At 38.3% G+C, this 27,172-nt stretch overlaps 1 protein-coding gene across 1 annotated transcript; it reads right to left on the bottom strand.

Moving 5' to 3' along the window:
- Positions 1–238: 238 nt before the first annotated feature.
- lingo3a (leucine rich repeat and Ig domain containing 3a) lies at positions 239–25,067 on the bottom strand. Its single transcript, XM_053635406.1, has 2 exons — positions 24,580–25,067; positions 239–2,097 (listed from the first exon to the last, which is right to left on the bottom strand). Exon 2 carries the CDS (start codon positions 2,051–2,053, stop codon positions 239–241), a length of 1,815 nt encoding a protein of 604 aa, XP_053491381.1. The 5' UTR covers positions 2,054–2,097; positions 24,580–25,067.
- Between the last annotated feature and the right edge of the window lie 2,105 nt (positions 25,068–27,172).

Here is a 27,172-nt window from a genome sequence, read left to right as displayed (position 1 = left end):
GTATAAGTTAAATTTTGTGATAATGGTAGACAAACTGTATATAAAACATACAATTATGAAAAAAATACATAGAAAACACATACATTAAATATATCTTCTGTGCAGTACCTAGTTACCCAATCATATGTGTATATATATATATATATATATATATATATATATATATATATATATATATATATATATATATATATATATATATATATATATAAGACACAGAGACCTTTGATATATACCTCTATATCATTTTCATATTGAATTTTCGAGCCCCTCCTTGGCCCCCACTGGTTGTAGGGCCATCTACCTTTCTGAAGGAGTACTCCACTGAAAAGTTGTTTTTGTGCTGTCCACGTCCACGACTCCACACAAACAAAAGCAAGAAGCAGAAGACGACTACACCCAAAAATGTTATACAACCCATTGCTGTGGAGATCAAAATTGTCTTGAGGTCTAGTGTGAACTTTAGGAAGACACGCGTGTCATTCAGATTAGTGTCATTGAGGTCACCAGTATACGTGCGATTCACTGAAAGGCCTGCATCCAAGGGTAGCCCACTGACAGTTAATGTGGCAAAGTAGGTGTCATTGCCACCTGCATTGCTGGCAATGCATATGTAGGTTCCACTATCTGTTACTTGGACATAGTGGATTTCTAATGTGCCCTCTGGTAAAACCATAAGACGACCAGTGCTTCTAGTAGTGATGCGGCGGCGCTGAGGTGAAATCCAGAAGATGGTCGGAGTTGGTTCTCCATCTGCTTGACAAAAAAATGATACAACCTGACCCTCACGTGCAGATATCTGTTGTAGTTTTCGGTTGCGGATTTTTGGTCGTTGGCATGTGAAGTGGTCAAGGAGTGCTGAGTCAGAGAATGCGCTGAGAGCTTTACCTTGTACCTCAATGGGTCCTGCACAAACTGGGAACTTGCCATCAAAGTTAAGGGTCTTGCGGCGCTGCAAGATCCATAGCAGACGGCAGTCACAGGACAGAGGGTTACCATCAACCCGAAGCATTTCCAGGGTGTTTACAGAGTGAAAAGAGCCTTCTTCTAGCGTTACTAACCTATTGTTGGACAGGTTGAGCAAACGTATCTGCTGAAGACCTCCAAGGCCATATGGCTGAACACGCATCAAGTTGGTGCCCACAAGGTGTAAGTCCTTCAAATTGACCAGATCGCGCAAAGCCCAAGATTCAAGAACAGAAATGGGGTTGTGTGAGAGATTCAGACTGCCCAAATTAATAAGATTACGTAGGGCACCAGTTGGAACTGTAGTAATGTTGGTGTTGGTAATGAAAAGCCACGATAAATTGAGGCCCTGGAAACTGTATGGGGAAATGTACTCTAAAAATGGCCAGTGATCAATCTCTAGACCCCGCAGACCACCCAGCTTTTGAAAGTTTTGTTCCTCTAACGAGACAATATTGAGGTAGCGTAATCGTAGTGACACCAAGCCATGGAGATAGGAAAGAGCCTGTCCTGAGATAGAGGTCAGGTTGCACCTCTCAATGGTAAGCTCCTGTAGACCAGTCAAGCCCAGGAATGCCTTGTTTGATATATATACCAAATCATTGTCACCCACCTCCAATTTTTGGAGCCTCCTCAGATCCTGAAAAGTAAAATCTACCAAAATAACCAATTTATTTCCACTCAAGTCCAAATCTGTGAGATTGGCAAGATGTGAGAAGGCACCCATTGGCACCAGCTTCAACTGGTTGGCACGCAAGCATAACACACGTAGATTCAGTAAGCGGGAAAAAGCATTGGGCTCAAGCACACTGATGAGATTTTCACTAAGGTCTAAGTCCTCCAAATGTGTGTAGGCTTCCAAGTCACCATGCTCCACCCAACGCAACTTATTTCTACTGAGGTCTAGAAACCTTGTGTCAGTTGGAATTCCATTTGGAAAAGAATTAAGGTGCTTGTTCTGACAATTCACAAACTTTCTCTGGGATACACAGTCACAGACTTGTGGACAACCTTGGCCATGGCATATGGGAAGTGTGATCTGTAGCAGTAGAAGGCCCAGCAAGCCCAAGACAGGATAAACCGCCATGCCCTTGTTCTTCCTTATTCAGGTTGGATCACTGCACCAGATACCTAGGCACAAAAATACAGAGTATATTAACTCCATCTGGTTTTCCAACATATTCAACAAGTTCAACTAAAAACCATCCATAATAGGTGATGGATTTTTGTGTCAAAGATTCTCCAATGCCAATTTTAAAACACATTAAGGTCCTTAATGTGTTAACTTTTGTATAAATGTATACTTTATTAACATTTTGAAAGACAAATATGAAAGGCTAATATGATGATACACATTGACATTAAATATCTAATAAATCTAGTATATTGTCAATATACAGTGGGGTCCAAAAATCTGACACCACTAGTGAAAATGCTTCTGTTTGTAATTCTTTTTCAATTTAAGGGATTTCATTAGAAATTATATTTTCATTTTCAATATTTCAAAGTAGGTTCTTTGAAATATTTAAACGAATTTCAGAGTTTCTTAGTATTTGGTATGTCCCCTGGTTGCGTTAATGGCAGCTTTAATGACAGCTGACACAGACTCCACATGTTTGTGTAAAACCTTATGATCCATCGGAGTGTCGTCTGAACACATGCTTGAATGGAATGGATAAGACTCATGGAAAATCTGACCTTTTGTGCAAAGGAATTAACATGGTCAATATCATAAATTCATGTAGAGAATTGAGAATTTTCTCATTTCAAAAACTTTGATAATTTCTGGTTTTATATTGAAAAAATCACAAATTTTCAAATTTGGTCTCAGACCCAGTGTTTACAGTGGGGGAAATAAGTATTGAATGAGTCAACATTTTATCAGTAAATATATTCCCAATGAGGGTATTCACATGAAATTTTCACCAGATATCAGTATTAACTCAAGAAATCCGGAAATATAAAGAATTCACAACATTAAAGTTTATAAATAAAGTTATGTGTAAATAAGTGGAATGACACAGGAAAAAAGTATTGAACACGCTAAGAAAAAGCAGTTCTCCAAGGCAAGGCGAGGAACCAGCTGAAATCTGTAAGTAATTATACCCCCTATCTGTGTAAATTAATATCAGCTGGGTTAGTAAATTGATGGTCTATAAAAAGGCTTTTCATTACCAAGGTGTCACACAAGAAACATCTCATGATGGGTAAAAGCAAAGAGCTCTCCCAAGACCTTCACAAACTTATTGTTGCAAAACATACTGATGGAATCATATACAGACGTATTTCAAAACTTCTGAATCTTCCAGTAAGCACCATTGGAGCCATTATCCACAAGTGGAAGCAACATCACTCCGTCATCAACCGGCCACGCACAGGAGCTCCTCACAAGATTTCTGACCAGGGAGTCAGAAGAATAGTCAGAAGAGTAGCCGAAGAGCCAAGGTCGACTCGGAAAGAGCTCCAGAAACACTTGGAGGCAGCAGGTGCCATCGTCACAGAGAAAACAATAGTCAATGCTCTCCACTGCTCACACTCACCCCACAAGACTCCATTACTAAAGAAAAGGCATGTTGAAGCTCATTTAAAGTTTGCTACAACTCATTTGGACAAGCCTATGAAATGCTGGGAGAGTGTAGTCTGGTCAGACGAGAGCAACATTGATCTTTTTGCTGTCATACTACACACTATATTTGGAGAAGAAATGGCACTGCACATCACCCTTAAAACACTACACCAACAGTGAAGTGTGGAGGTGAAGCATCATGGTGTGGGGCTGTTTTTCATCACATGGTACTGGAAGACTTCATATAATTGAAGGAACGATGAATGGAGCCCTTTACCGGGAGATTCTTGAGAAGAATCTGCTGCCATCCACCAGGATGATGATGATGAGACGTGGGTGGATCTTCCAGCAGGACAACGATCCAAAGCATACAGCAAAGGAAAATCTCAATTGGTTTCAGAGAAAAAAATCAAGGTGTTAGAATGGCCCGGTCAATCACCTGACTCGAATCCAACTGAACAAGATTTAAAGACAATACGTTTAGAAGAATGGGACAAAATCACACCTGAATACTGCGGCCATGGCAATTTAGTCAAGTATTGACAAAAAGGGTCATTTATATTTAATAGGGATGCACCGAATGTTCGGCAACCAAAAAAAGCATTTTCGGTGTTCAGCCGAATAAGTGAAAAGGCCGAATAAATTTGACCGAACAATGACGTGTTTGATGACGCAACCAAATAGCCTAGCTCTTCGGATGTTTACTGTGGACAGGTGCGTTTGTTTTGTTTCTGTTCCGGAGTATTCTGTCACGTCGCGAGACATAAGGGAGTAGAGCACGGAAGCAAGTAAAGACGTATTTATTTAAGGGAACATAACATTAACAACGTATCTAACTATACTATATCTACTATAATACTCGGCGAGGTGTACAGGGACGCGAGCGGTATATATCCCCAATATAATCAGCCGTATAGAACCCAATAGAACCATTTTTTGCACTCTTGTCAATGCACTTTTTAATGCACTTTTTAGTTGTAGTCTACAGAGTGTTCCATTCTTCCAGCAGTCAGTTATAGGCCTAACATTGGGTATTCAAGGGGCTTAAAGATGACCACATCAAAATATTTTTATTTTACTCATTTATTTATTTAAAGTTATATTGTGTCTTGTTGGTAGCCTGTGCCTGCTGGAATGAAAAAAATGTTCAGTGTTAAATAAATATTTTGAAATTGTAGTTTTTGTAATTGATTTTTTTTTTTCTTTGAAAAGCAAGCCAAAATAGTAAAAAGCACATTTTGATTATTTAATTTATGCAATGGTGGGGAAAAAAATGGCAAAATAAATGCAAAAAAACGCGAAAAAAACATGTTCGGTATTCGGCCTTCGGCCTTCGGCCAAGTTTGTCATTATATTCGGTTTCGGCTTCAGCCAAGAATTTTCATTTCGGTGCATCCCTAATATTTAATAAAGATTTTTTTTTTAATAAACTTGTGTTTTGTTTGCAATTGTTTGATATCCATGATAGTAGAGTATTGTTGTGAATTTTTAAACAAAAGATCAAAAGGTTAAACAATAAAGACAATTTTTCAAAACCTTCTTTGCTCATATTTACCAAGGGTGCCAATATTAGTGGAGGGCACTGTATGAGGATTAATAGGATCGTTGTGGCTGATTGACTTTTTAAACTGGCTGAATAAACTGAATTTCGTTGTTATTTTGTGGATTTTATTTTGAATGAGATCAAGGTCTTTTTCAGAAGATAGGGGATTGGTTGAAAGATAGAGCAGGCAAGGGAAAATATATTTAAATAATAATTATAATAAGCAGTATTTTGCAGCATAGTGTTAGCTGCCTTGGTTTATGTCATCACTTTGCTCACATTGATTTGCTAGTTATAATATCAGCACAACAAGCTAGTTAAGACATACCATATCATATCAGCATATCGGCATACCAGAAAAACTGCAAAGAACTCCCCACTGAGTGTCTATTATTATGGTCTGTCTTTACGTGTGTGCTGGAAAGTGCACGTCTCAAGTGACATGTCCAAAACTGTCAATCACCTCATCAACCATTCCCTTTTAATTATCATCAAATAACTCCTAAAACACATTTATTTAAAGAAAAATTTAGGGGGAGAGATCAAGGTCAATTGTTCTTGTAAAAATGACAGAACACTATTTCCAAAAAAAAATTTGTAGAGATGTAATATAAAATGTAAGGTTTACTTTAAATATTTGCCTAGCTGACAAGGAATGGCAGGAGGCTAAATATAGGGTTCATGGTCTTCTATTTTTACCAGAAACGCTGTCTTGCAATTTAAAGTGATACAGAGACTTCATTTATCTAAGCAAGGTTGACGAAGAAATATTCCTCTATTCACCCCACTTGTTCAAAATGCAGCCCTGCTACATATGTTTTGTTTGTTTGTGACTGTTTGTTTTCTGGTCACTGTTTTTGGAGTCTTTTTCTAAGATATTTAGTAAAAATGTTAGTCCAAACTCTCTAACAACCATCTATGGTACTGTCTGTGAAAAGACTACTCTTTCAAAATGTGATATCAACTGCACAGCTTTTACATCTCTGCTGGCGACGTGATTGATTCTGCTCAATTGGAAACAGGCTTCCCACCCTACTTTTAAACAGTGGGCTAGAGATGTGCTACAGTTCTTAAGTCTAGAAAAGATAAGACTGTATCTGGCTCAGAGTTCACTGTCATGTGGTGATTATCTTATTAAGTTATCTTTTAAAACCAGTTATAGCTGAAGTGGTTTGAATCAATGCTGATACCTCTTTTTGTTTTTTTCTTTCTTGATGTGATTTTTTTTATGATGTACACAATATTTTATGTTATGTTTGTTCCGTCTGGGTTTTTTTTTTTTTTTTTTTTTTGCTTGTTTGTTTTTTCCCTCTTTGTACACATGTAGTATTGCCTTTTGTGTTAGTATGTGGGGGAAAACAGTAAGGTTTACATTCACTAACATGTGATTGGGCAGGATTAAAAATTGTACTGCAGCCAGCCACTAGTGGGCCTCAGAGACATTTTGGCTTCACTTTTAAACCTCTGTTATGACACCCAGCCATACAGTACATACATAATTGTATAGAGTACAGTACATAATTGGGCCTCATTTATCTGGCTGGATACAAATTGATTCATTTATCATTCGCATGAGCATTTATACAATATTTTTTTAAATTCATGTAAATCCTGCAATATCGGGAAAATGTTTGTATCCTACTCATGGTCCTGATTGAGTGTAAATCTAAGACTAATAATAAAAGACTAATAACTAATGTAAACCTAGATTGATCAGTTTCAAATCATATAACTCATGATGAGTTACTGCCCCTTTATGTACAGAGTACGATTAAACATTTTAAATAGATTGTATGTTTCAATTCCACACTTTTTTTTGTGAAGTCCAGTCATTTCATTTTAAAGGCATTACTAAAGAAATAAACAACCAAAGAGATATTAAATACAAAAAAATGTGCTGATGCAGCACCCTTGCTTTCTGTCAGGGTAAATAATGCAGAACACAGCGTTTGGGCACAAGTGATCAAATCCCCCTTGATCTATTAATCAAATAACTGCCAAAAGAAGGAGTTTGAAAAAGATCACATTTAAAATGCAGTATGGGCTGCAACCATCTTTAGAGATGACTAGCTTAGAGAGTTTACCAACCCGAACCCTTCTTCATGCTGCTGAGGCCATAGTTGAACATAGATATAGCTATAGACATAACATCTTCATGCTCCTCTTGAGGGCTCTGTCAACGCTTTGTGAGTCAAACACTGCATCCTTCAAATGCTCAGTGCCGAGGCAGTGAGCACATACTGTAGCTGGTGCCCACTTTCTGCTCTCAAGAGATATAGACACTGGCTGCATGAGCACAATTCCACTCAGTATACAGCAAAGGGAAATTAGAAGACTCTGTGAAGAGCAGCACATGATATGACCAGGGAAAATCACTCAACCACTGGCCTGCTAATCAGATTTGGAAGACAGAATACCTGTATCTCCAACTTTGGTCACAAGAAAGGGTACAGGTGGCTGCATGATGGCAGTATTTATTGCGATACTCCATCATGCATCACTTTTATAGCTTTATTTCATTGAGTACCCCTAAGTTAATCTTACTTCTTTCATCTTAAATCCTAAATTTTATTTTTATCTTATTTAAACGTCTATTAATTAACCCAGTTACTCAGAAAATAACATTTGTCCATAGTGTTTTTTTTTGTTGTTGTTGTTGTTGTTTTTAATTAGTTAATGATCTAAGTTGTAATTTGTAAGGACAATATGTAAAATAATTAACATTTACTGATTTAAAAAATAAAAAATAAAATAAAAACAGGATAAGTATTTAACCCACATCTGTGCACACAGAGTATTTCTCATGTGAAAGGACCTGTCACCATCTGAATTTAAACACCAGAACTCACCTCTTCTACAAAAAAAAAATTTAACAGTTCTCTACGCTGATTCCAGGCAACTATTGAATTTCCTGAGGTTTGAGAGATGAGGCTTTAGAGAGACCCCTTTCTCAACTCTTTCCATATTTGGTAACCCAACCACATGACCAGCCTCTCATTTAACCTTGTATCAGGTAACACTAGGGGCCATACACTCAACACAGGTGTTCATAACAAACTGGTGAAGTGCAGGATGGTTATTGGACAGTAGTTGCCACACAGTGTGGTAGAATCCATCACTGAATAAAAGGTCTCTTAAGTTTCCCACTCAGACTTTAGTGGTATGAAGGTTTTGATGCCACAGAAATTAAATTACTTACCCTGCCACCAACCTCTCAGTCTATGGAGCATATTAAAGAGTTTTAAAGGCCTTTCAGTGCTCAGAACTCACATGCATAATGCATGAATGCTGATGAATAACGGTTTTACTTTACTGTCCCCAAATCTACTCCTAATGTGTCCACTAAAGACATTTTTGTTCGTTTGTTTGGTACAACCAATCATCCAGTGTAATTTCGACTTGAAATAGACTGATGGGAAATCGCTGTCAGTAATAGAAGACCTTGAAGCTTCATTCAAGGAGGAACTTAATAATTCATTACATCATTGTATTCAACATATGGGGCACTTGGGTGAGTGCCAGTACCTGCTATTCTCTACTAGGACCTGAAGCTAGCCAAGAGTTTCAACATTGTAGACGCTGAAGTGGAGAAAATGAAATAGTGATCATGGTAGTCTTATCATTCTGGGAGCTGACAAAGATCACACTTTACAATAAATCTTATAATAAGAGAAACATCAAACACAGGTATTTCCACTACATGCATCATTTTACTAGAGAGCTCCAAGATGTTTCGAACTGATTTGATGCAACGTTAAATGCAAAGGGTGCCCATGCCAAATACTGGCCTTATTTTATTTTTATTATATTTGTTTGTTTGTTTGTTTTACTGTTTATTTACTGGTTTTTTTTATTGTTCTTATTAATATGTTTGTACATTAAAACTCACCATGTAGACCAAACTGTACATCATACAGATGTGAGATGTTTTACAGTTTGGCATCTATCTCATAAAGTTCTAGTGACAAAATTCTCTTTTTCTCTATTTCCATAGCAATTTTGACCATTATGCTCTACCCATTTAGAATTTGATATAATGTGCCTAATATGCAAACTTTTACTACTAGTCCTAGGATATTTTGCATGTCCTCACATCTACTCGATGTTAAATACTAGTTCAAATAGCTGCCAGGACCTGTGAGTGTAAAATTTGGTACACTGTATCAGTGTGCTAATGTGCTGTAAGTGAATTTCTAATTATGCTTGCATTGCTTAAAAACATAACCAAGTTCAGCCAATCAGCTTTCAGAAGACATTTCAAAGGATATGTATTGAGCTACAATCTGAAAAGTTAAACTGTATGTTAATTTATTGACCTTTTTTTTTTTCTATGTAACATGGCAAGAACAGGCTACTCAGGGCATTATTTGCGAACTGTGCTCAGACCCCGCCTATTATGGCCGTGTCTTTAAAATGTTATAAATGTATACGTTGTAAATTTTGTTTACTATATTATATTTTGTAATTATTATTTGAATGCATCATTTTAATTATTTCTTTGCAATTTTATGGACTGTGGCGGCCCCAGGCAGGTAAATGCAAGTTACTTTATTGCCGTTACCAGATGTTACCCAGATGCCTTTATCAAGAATCAGATATCCATAAATATACATACAAAGTGTAACTGTTACAACAGTCACGTGTATTTTAATTTATGTCTAGTCAGGGATTACACAAAGCGCAATATAAAGAAGTCTGATTTTTAGTTTTAAAAAATATAATTTCCCTAATTGAAACTGTAGACAAATACACATATTATGTGTACAATATAATGAGGCAACTATAGGATATCTGTCTGAAAGTGTTATCATTATATTCTGTGTGCTAGATGTAGTGCTAAATCAAGCTTCCCAACTAGATAAATTCCAATTCTAGCAAAATTTCTTACACTGAAACCATTAGTACAGGTACTTGTCAGTCTGTGCATCACCATGGCGATATGCAATACTCTGTCCAGCTGTGGATTCTTTGGGAAATATTTTCATTGACAGACCAAAAATAAACGAAATATTTTGTCTGAAATGTCAGTTTCTTGATTAAATAATTGTACTAATGTATAATTAAGTATTCATTATAAATTTCTTGCTTATGAAACTGTTATCACATTTGCAATCATGCTCTTTTATGGAATATCAGCATGGCACAAAGCACATAACAGCACATTCTGGAGTGTATAATTCCACTTAGACCACAGAGATTTGCCAACGATTATAATGTTTAATTTATTAATCCGTCACCAGCCTCCCTCTCTCTCTCTCTCTCTCTCTCTCTCTCTCTGTCACACCCCCCCCCCCCCCTCTCTGTCTCTCTCTAAACTCCTCTGTCCTGAAGACTTTCCTGTGCTGGGAAACTTTGCAAAGCACTGTGACTGTATGTTTTACTTTGTTAAACAACTTTTCTTTTTGATCCGTTCAAGTCCAAGTGTATGAGCTGTTACTACAGAAACAATGACATATTTGAATTAGTGCATTAATATTAACCTATCGTTCATGTTACAGCAAGATTAATATTTGTCTGAGCAAATCTTTTGACTAATCAGATTCAAGGATTCAACCATGCATCCTTGTAGTCAGATTCTGTACCGCTTTTCCTACACAGGGTCGCAGGGACCTGGAGCCTATCCCAGGGAGCTCGGGGCACAGGGCAGGGGGGGACACCCTGGATGGGGTGCCAAAGTAACACAGGGCACAATTGCATACACACTCAGAGACTACGGACAATTTGGAAATACCAATCAGCCTACAAGGCATGTGTAGGACCAGGACAGGTAACCAGAGTGCCCTGAGGAAACCCCCATGGGGGGAACATGCAAACACACACCGGGCGGGATTCAAACCCCACAACCTCGGAGGTGCGAGGCAAATGTGCAAACCACTAAACCACAGTAGCCCCTCCATGCTCTGGTATAAAGCAAAATGAAAAAATTCGACCTAGAAAGCAAGCAAAATAATTAACAGTGCATATTTCAAACCAGGCACCAACACCCAGCTACCTCCTTGCTTGTCAAAATTATGACAAAATGATGCATTACTTTATGTGATTATGGCTTACATTGTCAATTATTTTGTAATTAGATTATATCCACCTCTTACCACAGTTCTGTTAACACTTTTCCTCTTCTTCTTGTTTTGTCTTTCTTTTCTGGCTTCCAGACTGGTATGCTGTCTTCATTTAAAGAGCGCAGCAGTTCAGAATAAACTTGTGCAAGTCCAGCATGCTAGTGAGATGGGCCCCCTTTAGGGGAGTTCCTGGTACAGTGTTGTACATTGCACATTAGAGGTGTTGGGTGAGTTCTGCACATTGAGAATTAACATTTTCAAAGGCTTAGTGTGCTTCTCAATACTCAAAGTTCCCTCGCTTCTCTGTCCTCCAGCTCGTGACCTGGAAATTGTTCGAAGTCAGTCATCTTGAAGGACATATCAATTCTCTAACTGCACGGCGAGGAGGCGAGGAACGAGGAGTGAGGAAGCCTCCAGAGGAGCTAGGGGCAAGGATACACAGGGGTATCCTATGCGGAAGTGTTTCTTGTCAAAAAACCTGACGCGTGAATAAATTACCCTCCTCCTTTACAATCTCAAAGAAAAAGTCCTTTGATGATGTGAATGGAATTTTGGGTGAAATATAATTAAATAATAATATGCTCACAATGAGTATTGTAATTAATTGTACATACGTATGCAATTTGAGACTGCATTACTCTGTTTAATCAGTTGTGGACACAGTGTCACATGGTGCTGCGCTTCCTCCAGTATTTACACCCCTTCAGGAGGGGTGGCACGGAGGAGGTGAGGCGCATGGAAAAGGACTTCAAATGAAAGCTGAGGGTGAGTAAAGACTCCTACAGGAGAAAACTGGAAGATAAGCTGCAGAGGAAGATGCTTGGAGTGGTATGAGAGAAATCATTGGCTTCAAACAGACGGGTGGGGTAATGGAGCGTAATTTAGAGATGGTGGATAATCTAAACCAGTTTTTCAATAGGTTTGACCTAGGTCTCAATGCTATACTTCATCACCCATCCCCCCAACAATACTTTCACTGTGCATGCAGACACAGTCTGTAGCAGCCACTCCCTTCAACAACTCCCACAGCTTCTACCATCACACACATTCTCTGTCTCAAACACCCCCCATGCTGGGCTGACTATCGCAGAGGATCAGATTAAGAGAGCGCTGAGGAGGCTTTATCAACATAAGGCTGCGAGACCTGATGGCATCTGTCCCAGAGTCTTAAGAACCTGTATTGATCAACTGAGTGGAGTGCTTCAGAGTCTGTTCAGCCTGAGTCTTAGCCTAGAGAGAGTGCCGGTGCTCTTGAAAACATAATATCTGGTCCCAGTATCAAAGAAAGGGTGTCCCACCATTCTTAATGACTACAGACCAGTAGCACTGACATTATCATCATTATGAAGATAATGGAGAGGCTGGTCTTGTCATACCTGAGACCCCTGGTCAGCCCTTGCAGTTTGCTTACTGCCCCCATGTGGGCGTGGCTGATGCCATTATCTACTTGCTGCAGAGGGTCTATTCACATCTGGACAAAGCCGGCAGTACTGTGAGGGTCATGTTTTTTGACTTCTCCAGTGCTTTCAACACCATTCATCCTGCACTACTAGGAAGGAAACTGGAAGTAATGCAGGTTGATACCCCCATAATCTCCTGGGTTACAGATTACCTCATGGGTAGACCTCAGTTTGTGTGGCTGAGGAACTGTGTACTCCTCAAGGAACTGTCCTATCTCCATTTCTTTTCACTCACTACACGTCAGACTTTACAACGTACAAAGTATACACAAAGTTATGCCACCTGCAGCAGCTTTCGGATGACTCTGCTGTTGTGGACTATATTGAGGAGGGACAGGAGACTGAGTATAGGGTACTAGTCAACAGCTTCATGTTCAGCTTCATTGTTCAGGTGGTGTGAGGCTAACCACCTACAACTCAACGTCTCAAAAACAAAGGAACTAGTAATTGATTTCAGTAGAAAAAGGACCGACGCTCTCCTGTCTGCATACAGTACATGGCTGTAAATAAATAAATACTTGGGGGTCCATGTTCATGACAGACTTGACTGGACCAAAAACACAGAGGCAATCTACAGGAAGAGACAGAGCTGACTGTACTTTTTGAGAAAACTCAGGTCCTTCAATGTGTGTAACAAGATGTTTCACACGTTCTATCAGTCTGTTGTTGCCAGCTCCTTGTTCTGTGCTGGGGTGTCCTGGGGCACTGAGGCTAAAGCTAAAGAGGTCAAACGACTGAATAAGCTCATCAAGAATGCAGGCTCGGTCAGAGGTATAGTCTTGGACCCCCTAGAGGTGGTTGTTGAGAGGAGGATAATGTCCGAACTACAGACTATCATGGACAACACTTCTCACCCCCTACATGACACACTTACTGGAATGAGGAGCACCTTCTGGCGTAGGCTGATTCCACCTCGATGCAACAAGAAGAGCTACAGAAGGGAGGTTTCCTGTTGCGTTCCTGTGATGTAGTTCCTGTTTTCGAATCTTTTGCAGAGATCTTCTTGCCTGTGTCGGTGTTTAAACTATACTGTTCCTTTCTTTTTCATCATTAATTTTGCACTATCATTTTCATTTATTGTAGTCTCACTTTTCCTTCTGCCATATTTTAATTTTTTTCGAAGAATGCTTCTGTTTTTTGACTAAAGACAGCAAGCGGAGTCCATCCACGTCTGATCTTCCTAAAATAATATCAACTAATGTTCGTCTAAGGTACATTAAACACTCAATATGGCAAATGTTCAGCTTGTTCGGTGTGTTGAGTGCAGGATGTTTAGTCATTCTTCCGCTGTCATTAGTAATAGGTTTATTTAAGTTTAATAGGCTTGTTATAACACACTGAACAAGCTGAACGTTTGCCATATTGAGTGTTTAACGCAGGGCTGTAGTCATCATTTCAGATGTGGGGGACAGAATGTCAAGGGTATTCTTTTTGTTCTGACATTTCTCTAGGGTTTTATCTCTTCTTGCTCTTAATTGGCTTAAAATGCATTATCTAGGCATCACACAAAAACCTAGTCAGAAATTCAACTCCTTGAAGTTCTTTATACTAGTATAACATACAGTATGTAGACAGAAAAAAAAAAAATCTACCGAGCCGATTCCACTAATTATTATTTACAGACCCCCAGGGTCATATTCTGACTTCCTTGGTGAATTTGCAGATTTAATCTCGACTCTTGTTGTTTCTTTAGACAATGCATTAATTGTTGGTCTCTAACAATATTAATATTCTTAATATTCATTTGTATATTAATATTCATTTGGATAACCCGGATGTAAACTCGATTACATTCAATCAGAATGTAATAGGACCCACTCATAGTGGTGATCACACTCTGGAACTTATATGCTCCTTGCCATGTTACTGCATCAAAAGTACATTCACATCAGCTACTGCACAGTTTTATCGATAACCTCCAAAGGTAATCAACTATGACTGGATCAACATCTGATCCTAAAGAACTTGATCAGACGACTGAATGCTTAGAGTCAATGTTCCACTACATGCTAGATAAGGTAGCTCCACTTAAAAGAAAAATAATTAGAGAGAAAAGCTAGCACCCAGGTATAATGATCATACACGCACCTTAAAACAGACCACTCGGAAATTAGAACAAAAATGTCATCAAATTAAATTGGAAGTATTTCAAACAGCATGGAAGCCTCCTGAACTATAGAAAATCTCTTTTTTACTACTATTGACCTATAAAGCACTGAATGAGCGAACTTTCGTTCTTTTATGATCCACCATGCCTACTTCGATCATGCCTACTATTTGTTGGTACCTCGAATAGTGAAGGCTACAATAGGGGGCAGAGCTTTCTCTTACAAACTTCGCCAGAGCGCACGCCCCCATAAACCTGGCCCCCACAAGCTAGGCAAATACCCACTGTCCACACCCTCAAATCTTACTCACATATGTACTGTTTTTATATTCCATGTATATTTTGTGATTACCTCTGATGTCCTATGTTTGTTGTATTATATGTGGTACATTTGTGGATTGTACAGTCTTAATGTCTTGCTGCTCATGCACAATAATTTCCCCACCAGGGATAAATAAAGTAAGTATCTATCTATCTATCTATCTATCTAAAGTCAGTAGGTTATTTAAATAGCCTACATTATTTGTCTCAATAACACTGCAGTCATGGTATAAATAATGTTATGATTAGGTATGGATTTACAAAAATAGTTTAAATGCATTGACCTGTCACCTTAACGATAAACAACCAAATGTTTTTTTTTCTTTCTTTAAGACAAGCTGATATATGCCAAGAAGCTCAAATTTCCTACAGTGCAAAACACACTCTGACCTATGGGGAAATCCAAACCAAGTATCCAATATAATCCTTCACAAATAGAGTTGAGAGTATTTTGTGCACAGCTGTGTCTCTTTTCTTCGTCGGTTTTGACATTTTTTTAACTGAAATAATAACTGGTTAAGAGTTAATTGAGGCTGTTTTGGTCAGTTTAGTTTCTTGGATTGTGATCCATCTGGTCTTCATCTTGATCCATGGCATTCTCTCCGTGTATTTAAGTATTTCTATTTTGGACTACCATTCTATTTTGTACAAACCACCTCAGGGCAAGCTGGTACTGCATTGTGTCTGTGCTCACCACGTAATACTTCAAGTGCCTCTACTGCTCCACAGCACAGTGTGTGTGGTACTGCTGTTCAGTGCCATTTTAGGCATAGGGATTTTGAAGGGTATGATGGCATTGAGCAGTGAAGGGACTATGACCAGCATTAGTGTTTAGATATGAGCACAGATTTTAGAGGAGTTTTTTTCTTCACAAAGTTACTTATTAAACTGTAAAGTTACTGGGTTTGAGTAAAAGTTATCATTACATAACAAAGAATTATTATTATTGTTAATATGATTATTCTCTAAAAGCATCAGAAGCCACAAGGCACAAAACAAACTTGATAATTAGGTCTCAAATGCCACACACTACTCTTCAACTTTGTGTTTTGTTTCCACAGTTGCATAGGATAGAGTAAAAAGTATATCTACTGAATCCTTGAGGCATCCTGTATCTTTTTTGGCAAAAAAAATATATATACTTTTGTCTGACAGTTATGTCCGCCAATTATAATTTTCAGAAAAACCTACTTTTTTCAAACCCGTCCTAGGGCATGAATCTGATCAGCATGAAATTTAGTATGTAGCATGCATGTAGTATGTAGGAATAGGTTTGGGAGGTTTACTTTAAAAATGTATTCCGTTACAGTTACAAAATTACTTCATAAAAATGTCATCAGTAACGCAATCCAAGTATCACAATATGAAAGTGATGTAATCTGATTACTTTTGGATTACTTCAAGGTCGCATATGTAAATAAAGTCGAGAGAAAAGCAATATGATCTAAAATACTTTTATTTAGAGCTTAAACATGTTTGGATTTGTTTAAAGAAAATAAATAATTAAATGAATGAATAAAATATCACTGTCCCTGATGTGGGTAACATTTCATCACAAACGCTAGGGTGACCATATTCTGCTTTTCCAAAGAGAGGACACCTTTTTCCATGTCTTAATAGCATTCAAAACAGCTTTACTATGAATGCAGATTTTAATACACTGAAAAAGACACACTGTTAGCATCACACATATATCTATATATAAATTCCTAAATTCTTTTGAATGTCCATGGAATAAAATAAAAATATTAGATGCCACAAGTGTACCTTCTGCCCCTTCTACCACCATTTACACATTTGAATGGCCATGTAATACAAAGCCATGCGATAACATGAAATTAAAAATGACCTTATATGGCCATGGGCATTGTTTCGACTCAGGACAGCTGTCATTTGCTGTTATTGTCAAGCAACTGTTTGACGTCGTACACCACAGCACTTTACCTTCCTCGCGTTCGCTGAGAGTAGGCTAATGGTCGAGAGGCAGAATTTGGCCAATAGTTGCTGCAAGCCATTTATAATCGACCGATTGGTGGGCAGGAATTACAGAGAGGGGTTAAAGTAATGCAAGTATGTGCACACATGATGCAGTATTAGACCATAAGCACATCATAATGAAGCTAAAGCCAAATCCTGGACATTTTCTCTAATTTAGAAATACACTGACGCTTTTTTAAGGTCTGAAAAAGAGGACTTATGGTCATGCTAACAAAAGAATTTCAGAGAACAATTTGTGTTCATTTCTACCAAATTACCTTTGCACCAGGAGGTTGTTCATGTGAGTCACGACTGGCGAGAGAGAACCAGAACTATAAGCAAGCAACTGTCTATATTGTGTTACTTTCATGTTCTGAAAGTAATATGTGGGGGGTTTTTTTATTATTATATAGACAAAAAAAAAAATCCTTGGCACATCAGAAACCACAGAAAGGAAACGCAAATTCCCCACTGTGTTTAGTTTCATATTCAGACATTCTGTTATTTCCGATCAGCAGCACACAAATGGCATGCCAAACTAATGTGATTACATGTTTCGAATGTGACATCAGACATGTTAGTAGTTCATTTTCTCTGTGTACACTCAGAGTATCTGAGTTGCTAAAATATTAGGGAATGTCACTAAAGTGCAGCAATCAATAAATAAAGAAAAAAAGAAATAACAGTGTGAACATTGCCAGCTTCCTCATTTCAGTAGCGTCTTGCATATGAGCTATGAAATCCACTCTAACCACTCTAACCAACTACTGCTCACACATGCAAACAATGTAAACAACAAACACTAGTTGGGCATATTTAAACTCATATTTGTAATGAGAATGTAGCAGATTTTTTTTTAACAATTACAATTATTAGTAATTGATCCTTTTTTAAAAAAAAAAAAATCAGATACAATTAATGTATGAGAGTGGTTGCTATCACATCATAAATTGTCTGCTATTATATCATGTCACCATTATATTTTCTGTTGACAATGTTGCTCTAAAACAAATTTACATGAGATTATTTTCGTGCACATTGTCTAGATTATACTGTACTCTTAATGTGAACACTTTCATGATTTCTGAAGATCATACACTTTATGCAATCTTGCCAAGTGTGTGCTCAGTCTAGAACCCCTTGACACCTGCCTAGTGGATTCCTGGATTCATTACCAATGGTCGTCTTCCATCAGGTTGCCATCCACAGTCTAATGGCCAAGTTAAGAGATTAGAATATTCCTAAACTCTGTTCAAGAAATCAAACATGACTGGAGTCAGAACCCTCCATGGCAGAATACCCCCGAATGCTCCCAGACACTCATCCACTGGACTCACACCATTTCAGTGTGTGTTAGGTTATCAACCACCTCTTTTCCTGTGATTCTGAGAACCATCTGAGCTTCTGGCAGTTGACGAGTGGATAAGCAAAAATTAAACAAACCTAAGCGATGGTGCACACACATTTATCTCCAGAGAGCAATCAGATGACATAAATTCTATGCAGGCCAGAAACATAGACCACATCCTCAGCTCTGACCTGGACAGATGGGCTGGCTCTCTAATGGGCAAAGCTAAGCTATGCCCATTACTCATGTCTTGTATGAGTTCTGTGCCATGTCCCAAAAGTCTCCATACATATGGGAATACAGTATCTCACAAAAGAGAGTACACCCCTCACATTTGTGTAAATATTTGATTATATCTTTTCATGTGACAGCACTGAAGAAATGACACTTTGCTACAATGTAAAGTAGTGAGTGTACAGCTTGTGTAACAGTGTAAATTTGCTGTCCCCTCAAAATAACTCAACACACAGCCATTAATGTCTAAACCGCTGGCAACAAAAGTGAGTACACCCCTAAGTGAAAATGTCCAAATTGGGCCCAAAGTGTCAATATTTTGTGTGGCCACCATTATTTTCCAGCACTGCCTTAACCCTCTTGGGCATGGAGTTGACCAGAGCTTCACAGGTTGCCACTGGAGTCCTCTTCCACTCCTCCATGATGACATCACAGAGCTGGTGGTTGTTAGAGACCTTGTGCCACCTTCCATTTGAGGATGCCTGACAGATGCTCAATAGGGTTTAGGTCTGGAGACATGCTTGGCCAGTCCATCATGTACGGCAGCACCATGTCAGTTGTGCCTTCATCAGTGGATGTTCGTGGAAGTCCACTTCCTGTCTTTGAATTTGTTTATAAGTTTGGCAGTAGTGTCGTGTATGATGTGCTGTTAAAGTCCAGCGCAACCTTACAACAGCTTCCCGATCCAGCCATGAGAATGATTTCAATACATTCTTATTTTGTCAAAGGCATTCTTAAAGGCTGTAAATCTGAAATATATATAATATATAAAATAAACTAATTATGAAATATTTCGGGACACATTTTACTAAAAAGTGCTAATTTCCCATATGTATGGAGACTTTTGGGACACTGTGTTGTCTGTATAATGTATTATCCTTGCTGTGCTTTATCATAATTGCATTTTGGATTGCCCTTTGTGCCAGACTGTGATTAACTGCTTCACTGACTGCTTATTGACATTGATATTTAGATTGTGATTGCACAGAATGTTGTTAAATCCTTCAGCACACTGATCCTCATACTTCATCTGAGTCTCCATTGTTACACGCCAAGTTAATATGTCACCATTTCCCAAAAAAATCATAATCAAACCTACAAACAAAAATACCAACAGTGAACTATACACTTGTAAATTTTGCCTTTCGTTGCAGTGTGTTTTCACTTGCTGGGATACTTAGTCTTACAGTTTTTTATGATTGCTATGACAATTTTTTCAGTACTTTTAACAATTTTCCTAACCTCTTACACAGTTAGCACAAAAAAACCCGTCTGTATAGGCTAAACAATTAACACATTTCTTGTTGCTTTGACACAAAATGCATACACTCAACACAAATTTAACATGCGTGAACTTCTTTTACACACAAGCTCAACCAAGCCCAAAACAATGGACTTTTACCGCCAGATTTACAAATGCTTTCACACTGTATGTCTGAACAGATAACACCATGTTCTTAACCTAACTTATAGGCTAAAGTCAAAGTGAACAGCTGTTCATATTGTGAGTTGAAACACATATATATCCCCTGTATTTTATTCCATTGCTACTGAGAAACAGATGATTGAAGTTATGCAAATAGATCAATCACAGCTGATTCCCATCTAGGAAACATACTCAGGTGTTGAGGTTCTTTCAATCGCATGACCATATGGTATAAAGTGAAAGAGGACCTCTTTGGACTGATCTTGTGTTGGAAAGGAACAATATAGAGCAACAAAAAGAAAGTAAGAAAAATGCCTACATGAAGGAGAGCAAGACGAGTACCAGGACAAGGGAGATGAGTGGGACAAGGGCAAGTGTGAGGAATGCCTGGACAAGAACATCGTAGAGAGAGAGGAGGTACAATGCGTGGTGGCGCTCAGAGAAAGGCCAGAGCTAGTCTACCTGATGAAATAAGAGCTACTATCATAGACCATGTCATAAACCACGGGCTATCATACAGTGAGGCTGGTGAACGAGTGCAACCAAATCTCAGCCAGGGGACACAGTGCCATCCATTGTCCAGATTTTTCAAGAAACCAACAGGTAGGATATTGTATAAGGGCTCCTCTCACTGCAAAGTGAATTATTAAGTGTATTATTGTATATTGGAAATTAGTGTTGGAGTTTAGTTTTACAGTGTATGATTTTGAGCATGGAATTAACCGTTTTGCCAGTTGTGTGTTGCAGGTGCATTAAGAGTTCAGAAAAATTGTCAAAAGTATTGAAAAATTTGTCATAGTGATCGTTAAAAAAACTGTAAAAGACGAAGCAGGAATGCATGGATTTAATAAAAGTCTATATACACATTGGAAAGTCACTAGTTAGTAACACAGTGTGCATGCATATTGTGTTCTCACAAACCCAGGGAAATTAAATGATCCAGGATTTTCTAACAGGTGTGTCAGGTAAGCAGGCAGCAGTCAGTTTAGATTGATCTTGTACACCATCAGCCACTATGTTATTGTGGAAGCTAATAATTTACAATCGGTCACTTTCTAACACAGGACACATTGTCCTAAACCAAGTTAGATTTCAGGACTTGTTAGAATACGGCTAGTGATACATGCTAGTCAGTTGCTTACATCTGAGAGAGAGAAAAAACAACAACTCCATATTATCTTTCAAACTTTAGCTCAGCGTATTGTACTCTCATGAGACAAAATAAATTATTTATATGCCCAGCTAAATTACCTTGTCTGTTTTTTTTTTTTGGCCAGTGTTTTGGCAGTGAGTCATTGAGAAGGTCATGGTGTCACAATGTAAAATTAATGCAAGACAGAAACTTTTAATTTGGTATTAGGGCTATTAGCGTGATAAGAAAATGAATTATATTCATGTGTGTGAGATATGGGTCATTATAGCTTTATAGTTAAAAATATATATGTATAGACAGTTGAAGTAACACTCTCTGTTTCAATAAACAAGTCACTAATACAGTTGTACATTTAAAGCTGTAGGTTTTGTCATGGCCATGTCTGTAACTCCCATGATCCTCAGCATAACCTGTGGGTCTTCATTACCTCCAGACAAGCACCTATCCCTGCTCAAAATCACCTGACCACTAATGGAAACAATCTGTTTGCAATCAAACTCTCTTTAAATAAGCCGAACTCTCAGTGCTACTTTATGACGTTTGACCATGTTTCTGCTTTCATATTTGCTTATTTAGTCTTATGCCTGTCACGATCATAGTTTTAAGAGCAGACAGTCATTTCTACCACCGACAAACTTCCTCCATGCTTTAGAAGCATACATGACACCAAGGAAGGGATAACGTATTACCTAAACCACAGATCTCATTTAAAAGACCATAAGTACAAAGTATATAGTTGTGTGCATAAAGCGTTCATCTGTACGTTTCTTCACATAGAATGTGATTTATCACGTTATTCTTATACCTGATGATGTGCGTATATTTCCGCCCACTCGCCCATGCGTACTGTATGCAGGAGCCCGTAGCAGTAGAAAAGTGTCATTAATCATGGGTAAAATTATTATGAGAGGCTCCCATTCCATGTATTATCAACCATGTCGACATAATTGACAGTGTAATTACTGATTTTGGTGCTCACAGATGAAACACAGATGAAATATAAAGTCAAACTGTTTAAAAATGCACATATATAAAGGTTGGATAGGATGATGTTTGTTTGGACATTTGGCACACACAGCTTTGGGAATGCAGGTGACACACAGAAAACTCTTTGCTGACAGTGTTGAGTGGTTCATCAGCTGATTTCATTTGCCCAGTGCAATTTTAGTTGATTTCTATCCTAGGGCTTTTAATTTCAATGAGAAATTGGAGACAGGGCTGGCATTTTCCAACCATGTCTTTCATGCATTTATATCACTCATGCTGCAATACATTACAGTTCCAACTACATCAGTGAAAAAAAACAACAAAAAGGAGGGATTTTCACAGCATTGCCGTTTTTCTACATGTAATTGGATGCAGAAATGTGGCCATAAAATGTAAAAAAATTATTTATTTTTTAGACAATCACTAATCATGGTGCTGGCTTAAAGGAGTTCAATTTCAGCTAATGCAAGATATCAAAGAGGCTGCAGAGGGGCTACATCAGTCAATGTTTTAAAAACGTTTTCAATTCATTCAAATGATGGCAGAGGCTTGGGCCTGAGCAGGTCTCCGAGTTATGTAAATAAGTTATGTAAATATAGCTGCTAGCACAGAAGCTGGGGTCAAGCACCAAGGATGAGTCATGGAGTTGCTATGGTGTTTTACTGATAGATGTAGCAAATGGCTTTCTAACAGGTATTGGAAACAAGAACAAAAAATTATTAGTTCTATTAAAAAAAAAAAAAAAATGATGTACAGTTTACAAATACTCCATGAGAGAAACGACAGGTTTTCTATCCCCGTTGAACAGACAGAACCAATAACCAGTACGGATATTTTCCACAATATTAATTCTATTTGAAAACATTTTTAATGGGATGGCTCTGTAGTGCATGTGTAAACATACATCTACCTCACACACTACATACCTACTATAGCACTGTCCAGTATTGCATAGTGCTCCTGGATGTTTTTTGAAAATGGCCAGTGTGATGATAATGCAAGCCGTTCAAATAACCATTTAATTTAATATTAAAATATTCTTATGGTATGCCATGTCGCTGTAGCACTACAAGGCTCTCGATTCAATTCGTCTTTGTGTCAAACAATACATTTAACATGCCATATAATAAAATCTGCTATTTATTGTAAGATACAGCTTATATAATTTGAGGTGTAATAAAGATTTAAACCCACACTCCTCTGAAAAAGCCTGTGAGCTGTACTAGTATATACCCGTACTACCACTAGTGTACTACTGTACTAGTATACTACCCCGTGCCAATACCCCCCTCTCTCTCTCACTCTCTCTCTCTCTCTCTCTCTCTCTCTCTCTCTCTCTCTCGATGTAAAACATAATTTCCCAGTGCATTCAATCCAGGTTAAATAAATTACAGGGAATGGGAGGTTCATAGCTGCAGCTATACTTGCTATAGTGGAGAAAAACGCAGAGAACTGCCTGACTTTAACATCTTGCAGAATGTGAAATAAAGCACCCCATCCTTCAGAAACTCCTCCTTTTGAATTACACCAATTTTTTTTTTTTTACACCAAATCAGACATATTTGTGCAACCAAGTGAACTTGCGTCCATGTCTTTTCCCTAAAATTTTTGAACAAGTCTCAGGTCTATTTGTGCAGTTTTTCAGGGGAAATTTCACCGAGACCTGGCAAACGTACACCCAAGTGAAAGCTTGGCTAGCGAGCTAATGTTTAACTAGCCATGTTTAATACACAACTTTTTCTGTTGTTGTACGCTGCTAAGAGTCTGAACATAAACATTTCAATTATTGTGCTTCTATAAAGCTGATTGTTTTAATTCACTGAAACTGGCACTAAGGCATATATATTGTATATATGAAAATATATTGTATCAAGACACCACCATAATCAAATTTTAAGTTTGTGTATTGCTACACCCATAGTACTAAATAGATGTGTTTACATATATAAATATTACTTTCACAACATTACCTATTTAAAATATAGTCTAGAGGTGATGTATACCACAATTCACAATTTTAAATGGTAAATGGTGTAGGGGGGAAGTTAGTATAGTAGAGAGTATAAGAGGTTTGTAGTGCCAATTAGTCAGGCCAATTTCTATTAAAGTCTTGTGAGTTTTCCCAAGATCAAGAAACATAATGGCATTCATCCATTATAGTTGAATATACTGGCTGTTAAGCAAAGTGGAAAGCATGATTTACTGCATATTTTTTCAAGTAACCCTTGAAAATTCCCTCAAGATCACTGAGGCATATTTAATGTGTTTCCATTTCTGTCAGCAATCTCAGTAGTTAGATAAATGATCTTGCAGCACTGTTGCAAGAGCTCATATGAAGAAACTGCAATCATTCACGAGGTCCGCAGAGCATGCAAATTCCTCATCAATCCCCTAACAGTATTAGCGCTGTGTTAGAAAGGATGGATGCTTACCCAGATCTGACCCTTGACAGCATCAACATCAGCAATTCTTGAACAGTGTGCAAGTGTCTCTGGTCAGATTGTTCCTCTTCTGGGTTTCCACTGGAATCTTCACATGAGACTCCAAGTTGCAGATAAAAAAGCCCTTGCTCTTCTGATATATTCTTTTTTTCACATTCACAGTTTGCTGATCGTTTCAGAGTCAGGGTGCAGTGAGATTCTATGCATGACTAATCTTCCTCCTGCTCCTTTGTTTCTCACTGCTGGATCCCACCGGATATCAGGCACAGTACACACACTTCCCCACTGAAGAGCTGTTAGGGGGTGGGAGCATATGCACTTGCTGGACAAGTGTGTGCACAGTGTGTTTGTGGACGACAAAAACTGCTGTTTTGCAGCAAGAGATACATTTCTGCCTGTCTGTGCATAATGGAAGCTGCCGCTCTCCTCCTCATTCGACCAGGCTGCTGCATGCCTTCTAAACTCCCTCTACCGCCTAATAGGTATTTTAGGGATAGTCTAAAAAGTCTACGCTGCAGAAAAAACATACAGCAGGAATGTTCTGCCATTGTCAAAAAAATATCTGAAAGAGGGAATGGCAGTGTCTGATGAACTATATTACACTTTTTAGTAGTTTCCCTGCTGTAACACACCTGATTGCACTATTCAGATCATTAACAGCTCTCCCTGAGGGGAACTGAATGTGTTATTGTGCGACAAAAACGTACAGGAGAAGCGGGTACTCCAGGACTAGTAGAGTCAAAATCTCCAAAATGTCAGATTTATTTGCAGAAGTCTTCCAACAAAAAGATTTTCATGCTTAAAGGGAAGTAAATATTAAAAGATGTGGGGAAAGCCTATTATGGGTCAAGAAAAATCAGCATCTTTCAATCAGGTTGAAACTCTCATAGATGATGGAAATAGTTTGATAGCTGTATCGGGTTAACAGTATAATTGATACAGTATGCCTGTTGTTTAGTTGTTAAGCTTGGTTTATACTTTTGCATTATAGGGATGCATCGATCCCATTTTTCAGACGGACTATGAGTACGAGTACATGTGCTTTGGTACTCGATGATACAGGACACATTCAACTGTGTTTCCATATGAGCTGCTGCCAGGAGAAAGAGCAATAGCTCACTTACATTTTAATATGTTTTGGCAACTCGATCAGCATTCAATTATCAGTTGTGAGAAGAGGTATGAGACAGAAACTGTCACATTAGCTTCTTAGTGTCACGTTATGCGAATGCAGACGGATGCAAGTGCACTATAAGCTTTTACTGAGAGGCAGGCAGACGAATCCAAAACGCGATGCAAAAAACTTAGTCAAAAACAGGCACAGGGTCTGGCAATCAGCAAACAGAGTAAACTGGGCAAAAACCAATATCACACCAACACAGAACGAGAACAGGATTGAAAACCAGGAAACACAAACACATTAAAAAAGCTCAGCACAGCTCAGGCAGCAACCACTGGAGGAATACTTCGCAGAGAGACAATGAAATATGAGAGGTATACAGAATAATCAAACACGAAAACACATGGACACATGGGACAGGTCAAAGTGATCACGACACGTTAGGGAAACATCCAGTGACATGCCAAGAGAGGAGACAAGACAGGAATCAAAACAAACACACATGTTAAAGTAAACACAGACACACATGGCAATGAAAACAGTCACAATAACCCATAACTGCACTGTCACGCTCCGGACTGCAGGGGAATACCAGACATTTAGGAACACGCAGACAAGCAGAACTTACCATGGAACACGCAGTCTTTTTTTATTATAATGTCTTCACTGCATTAACTAATCAGGTCCACTATTACCCATGGTTTGTTACCCCTGTTTTCGTGTCATTAATGCAACAACACTAGCCTTATGTTACATAACGTAAACCGCCACATAACATCACCTGGTATCAGATGCTGGTATCAAGGCATTTCTTACAGGTAAATGAACATAGTATCAGACAGATAACCAATACCAGTTTTCAGTTCAGTTTTATTTGTATAGCACTTTTAACTATGGACATTGTCCCAAAGCAGCTTTACAGAAATATATAAATGCAGGATATAGATTTTAAATGTATGAATTTATCCCTAACGATCAAGCCAGAAGCAACAGTGTCAAGGAAATACTCCCGGAGATGATATGAGGAAGAAACCTTGAGAGCAACCAGATTCAAAAGGAAACCCGTCTTCATCTGGGTGACATCGAATGGTGTGATTATAAATAAATCCCTTCACCAGCTGCGTACTACATGGTCAAATAGTGTAACCAGGAAATTCATTACAGTTTTCACATGAAGTCTGTTTTCTTGTACTTATCCACTGTTAACTGATGGAGACTTGAGTGCAAAACTGTTTGTGGCAATTGTAGTCCTAAGCCATCATAGCATAACTCATAGTCCAAAACCATCTTTGTGGTTTTTAAGTCCTACCATCCTTTGTGATTTCAATTATCTTTAGGCTGCACCATATGGGGCCATCCTCAGCAGCAGTGAGTTACTTCCAATTGATGAGTTATTCCAACCAGAAGGATTGATCGGGCAGGATCACAGGAGGGGTTTCTATCTCAGGAGTAACATGAGTAGCT

This window comes from Ictalurus furcatus, chromosome 10, assembly GCF_023375685.1.
Source record: "Ictalurus furcatus strain D&B chromosome 10, Billie_1.0, whole genome shotgun sequence".
Classification (NCBI taxonomy): Eukaryota; Metazoa; Chordata; class Actinopteri; order Siluriformes; family Ictaluridae; genus Ictalurus; species Ictalurus furcatus.
Note: the sequence above shows the minus strand (reverse complement) of the source record. Positions and strands in the feature narration are given on the sequence as shown.

What these genes read in the sequence shown, in the direction of transcription:
- lingo3a (XM_053635406.1), bottom strand. Translation starts at nt 2,053, where the DNA reads ATGGCGGTTTATCCTGTCTTGGGCTTGCTGGGCCTTCTACTGCTACAG.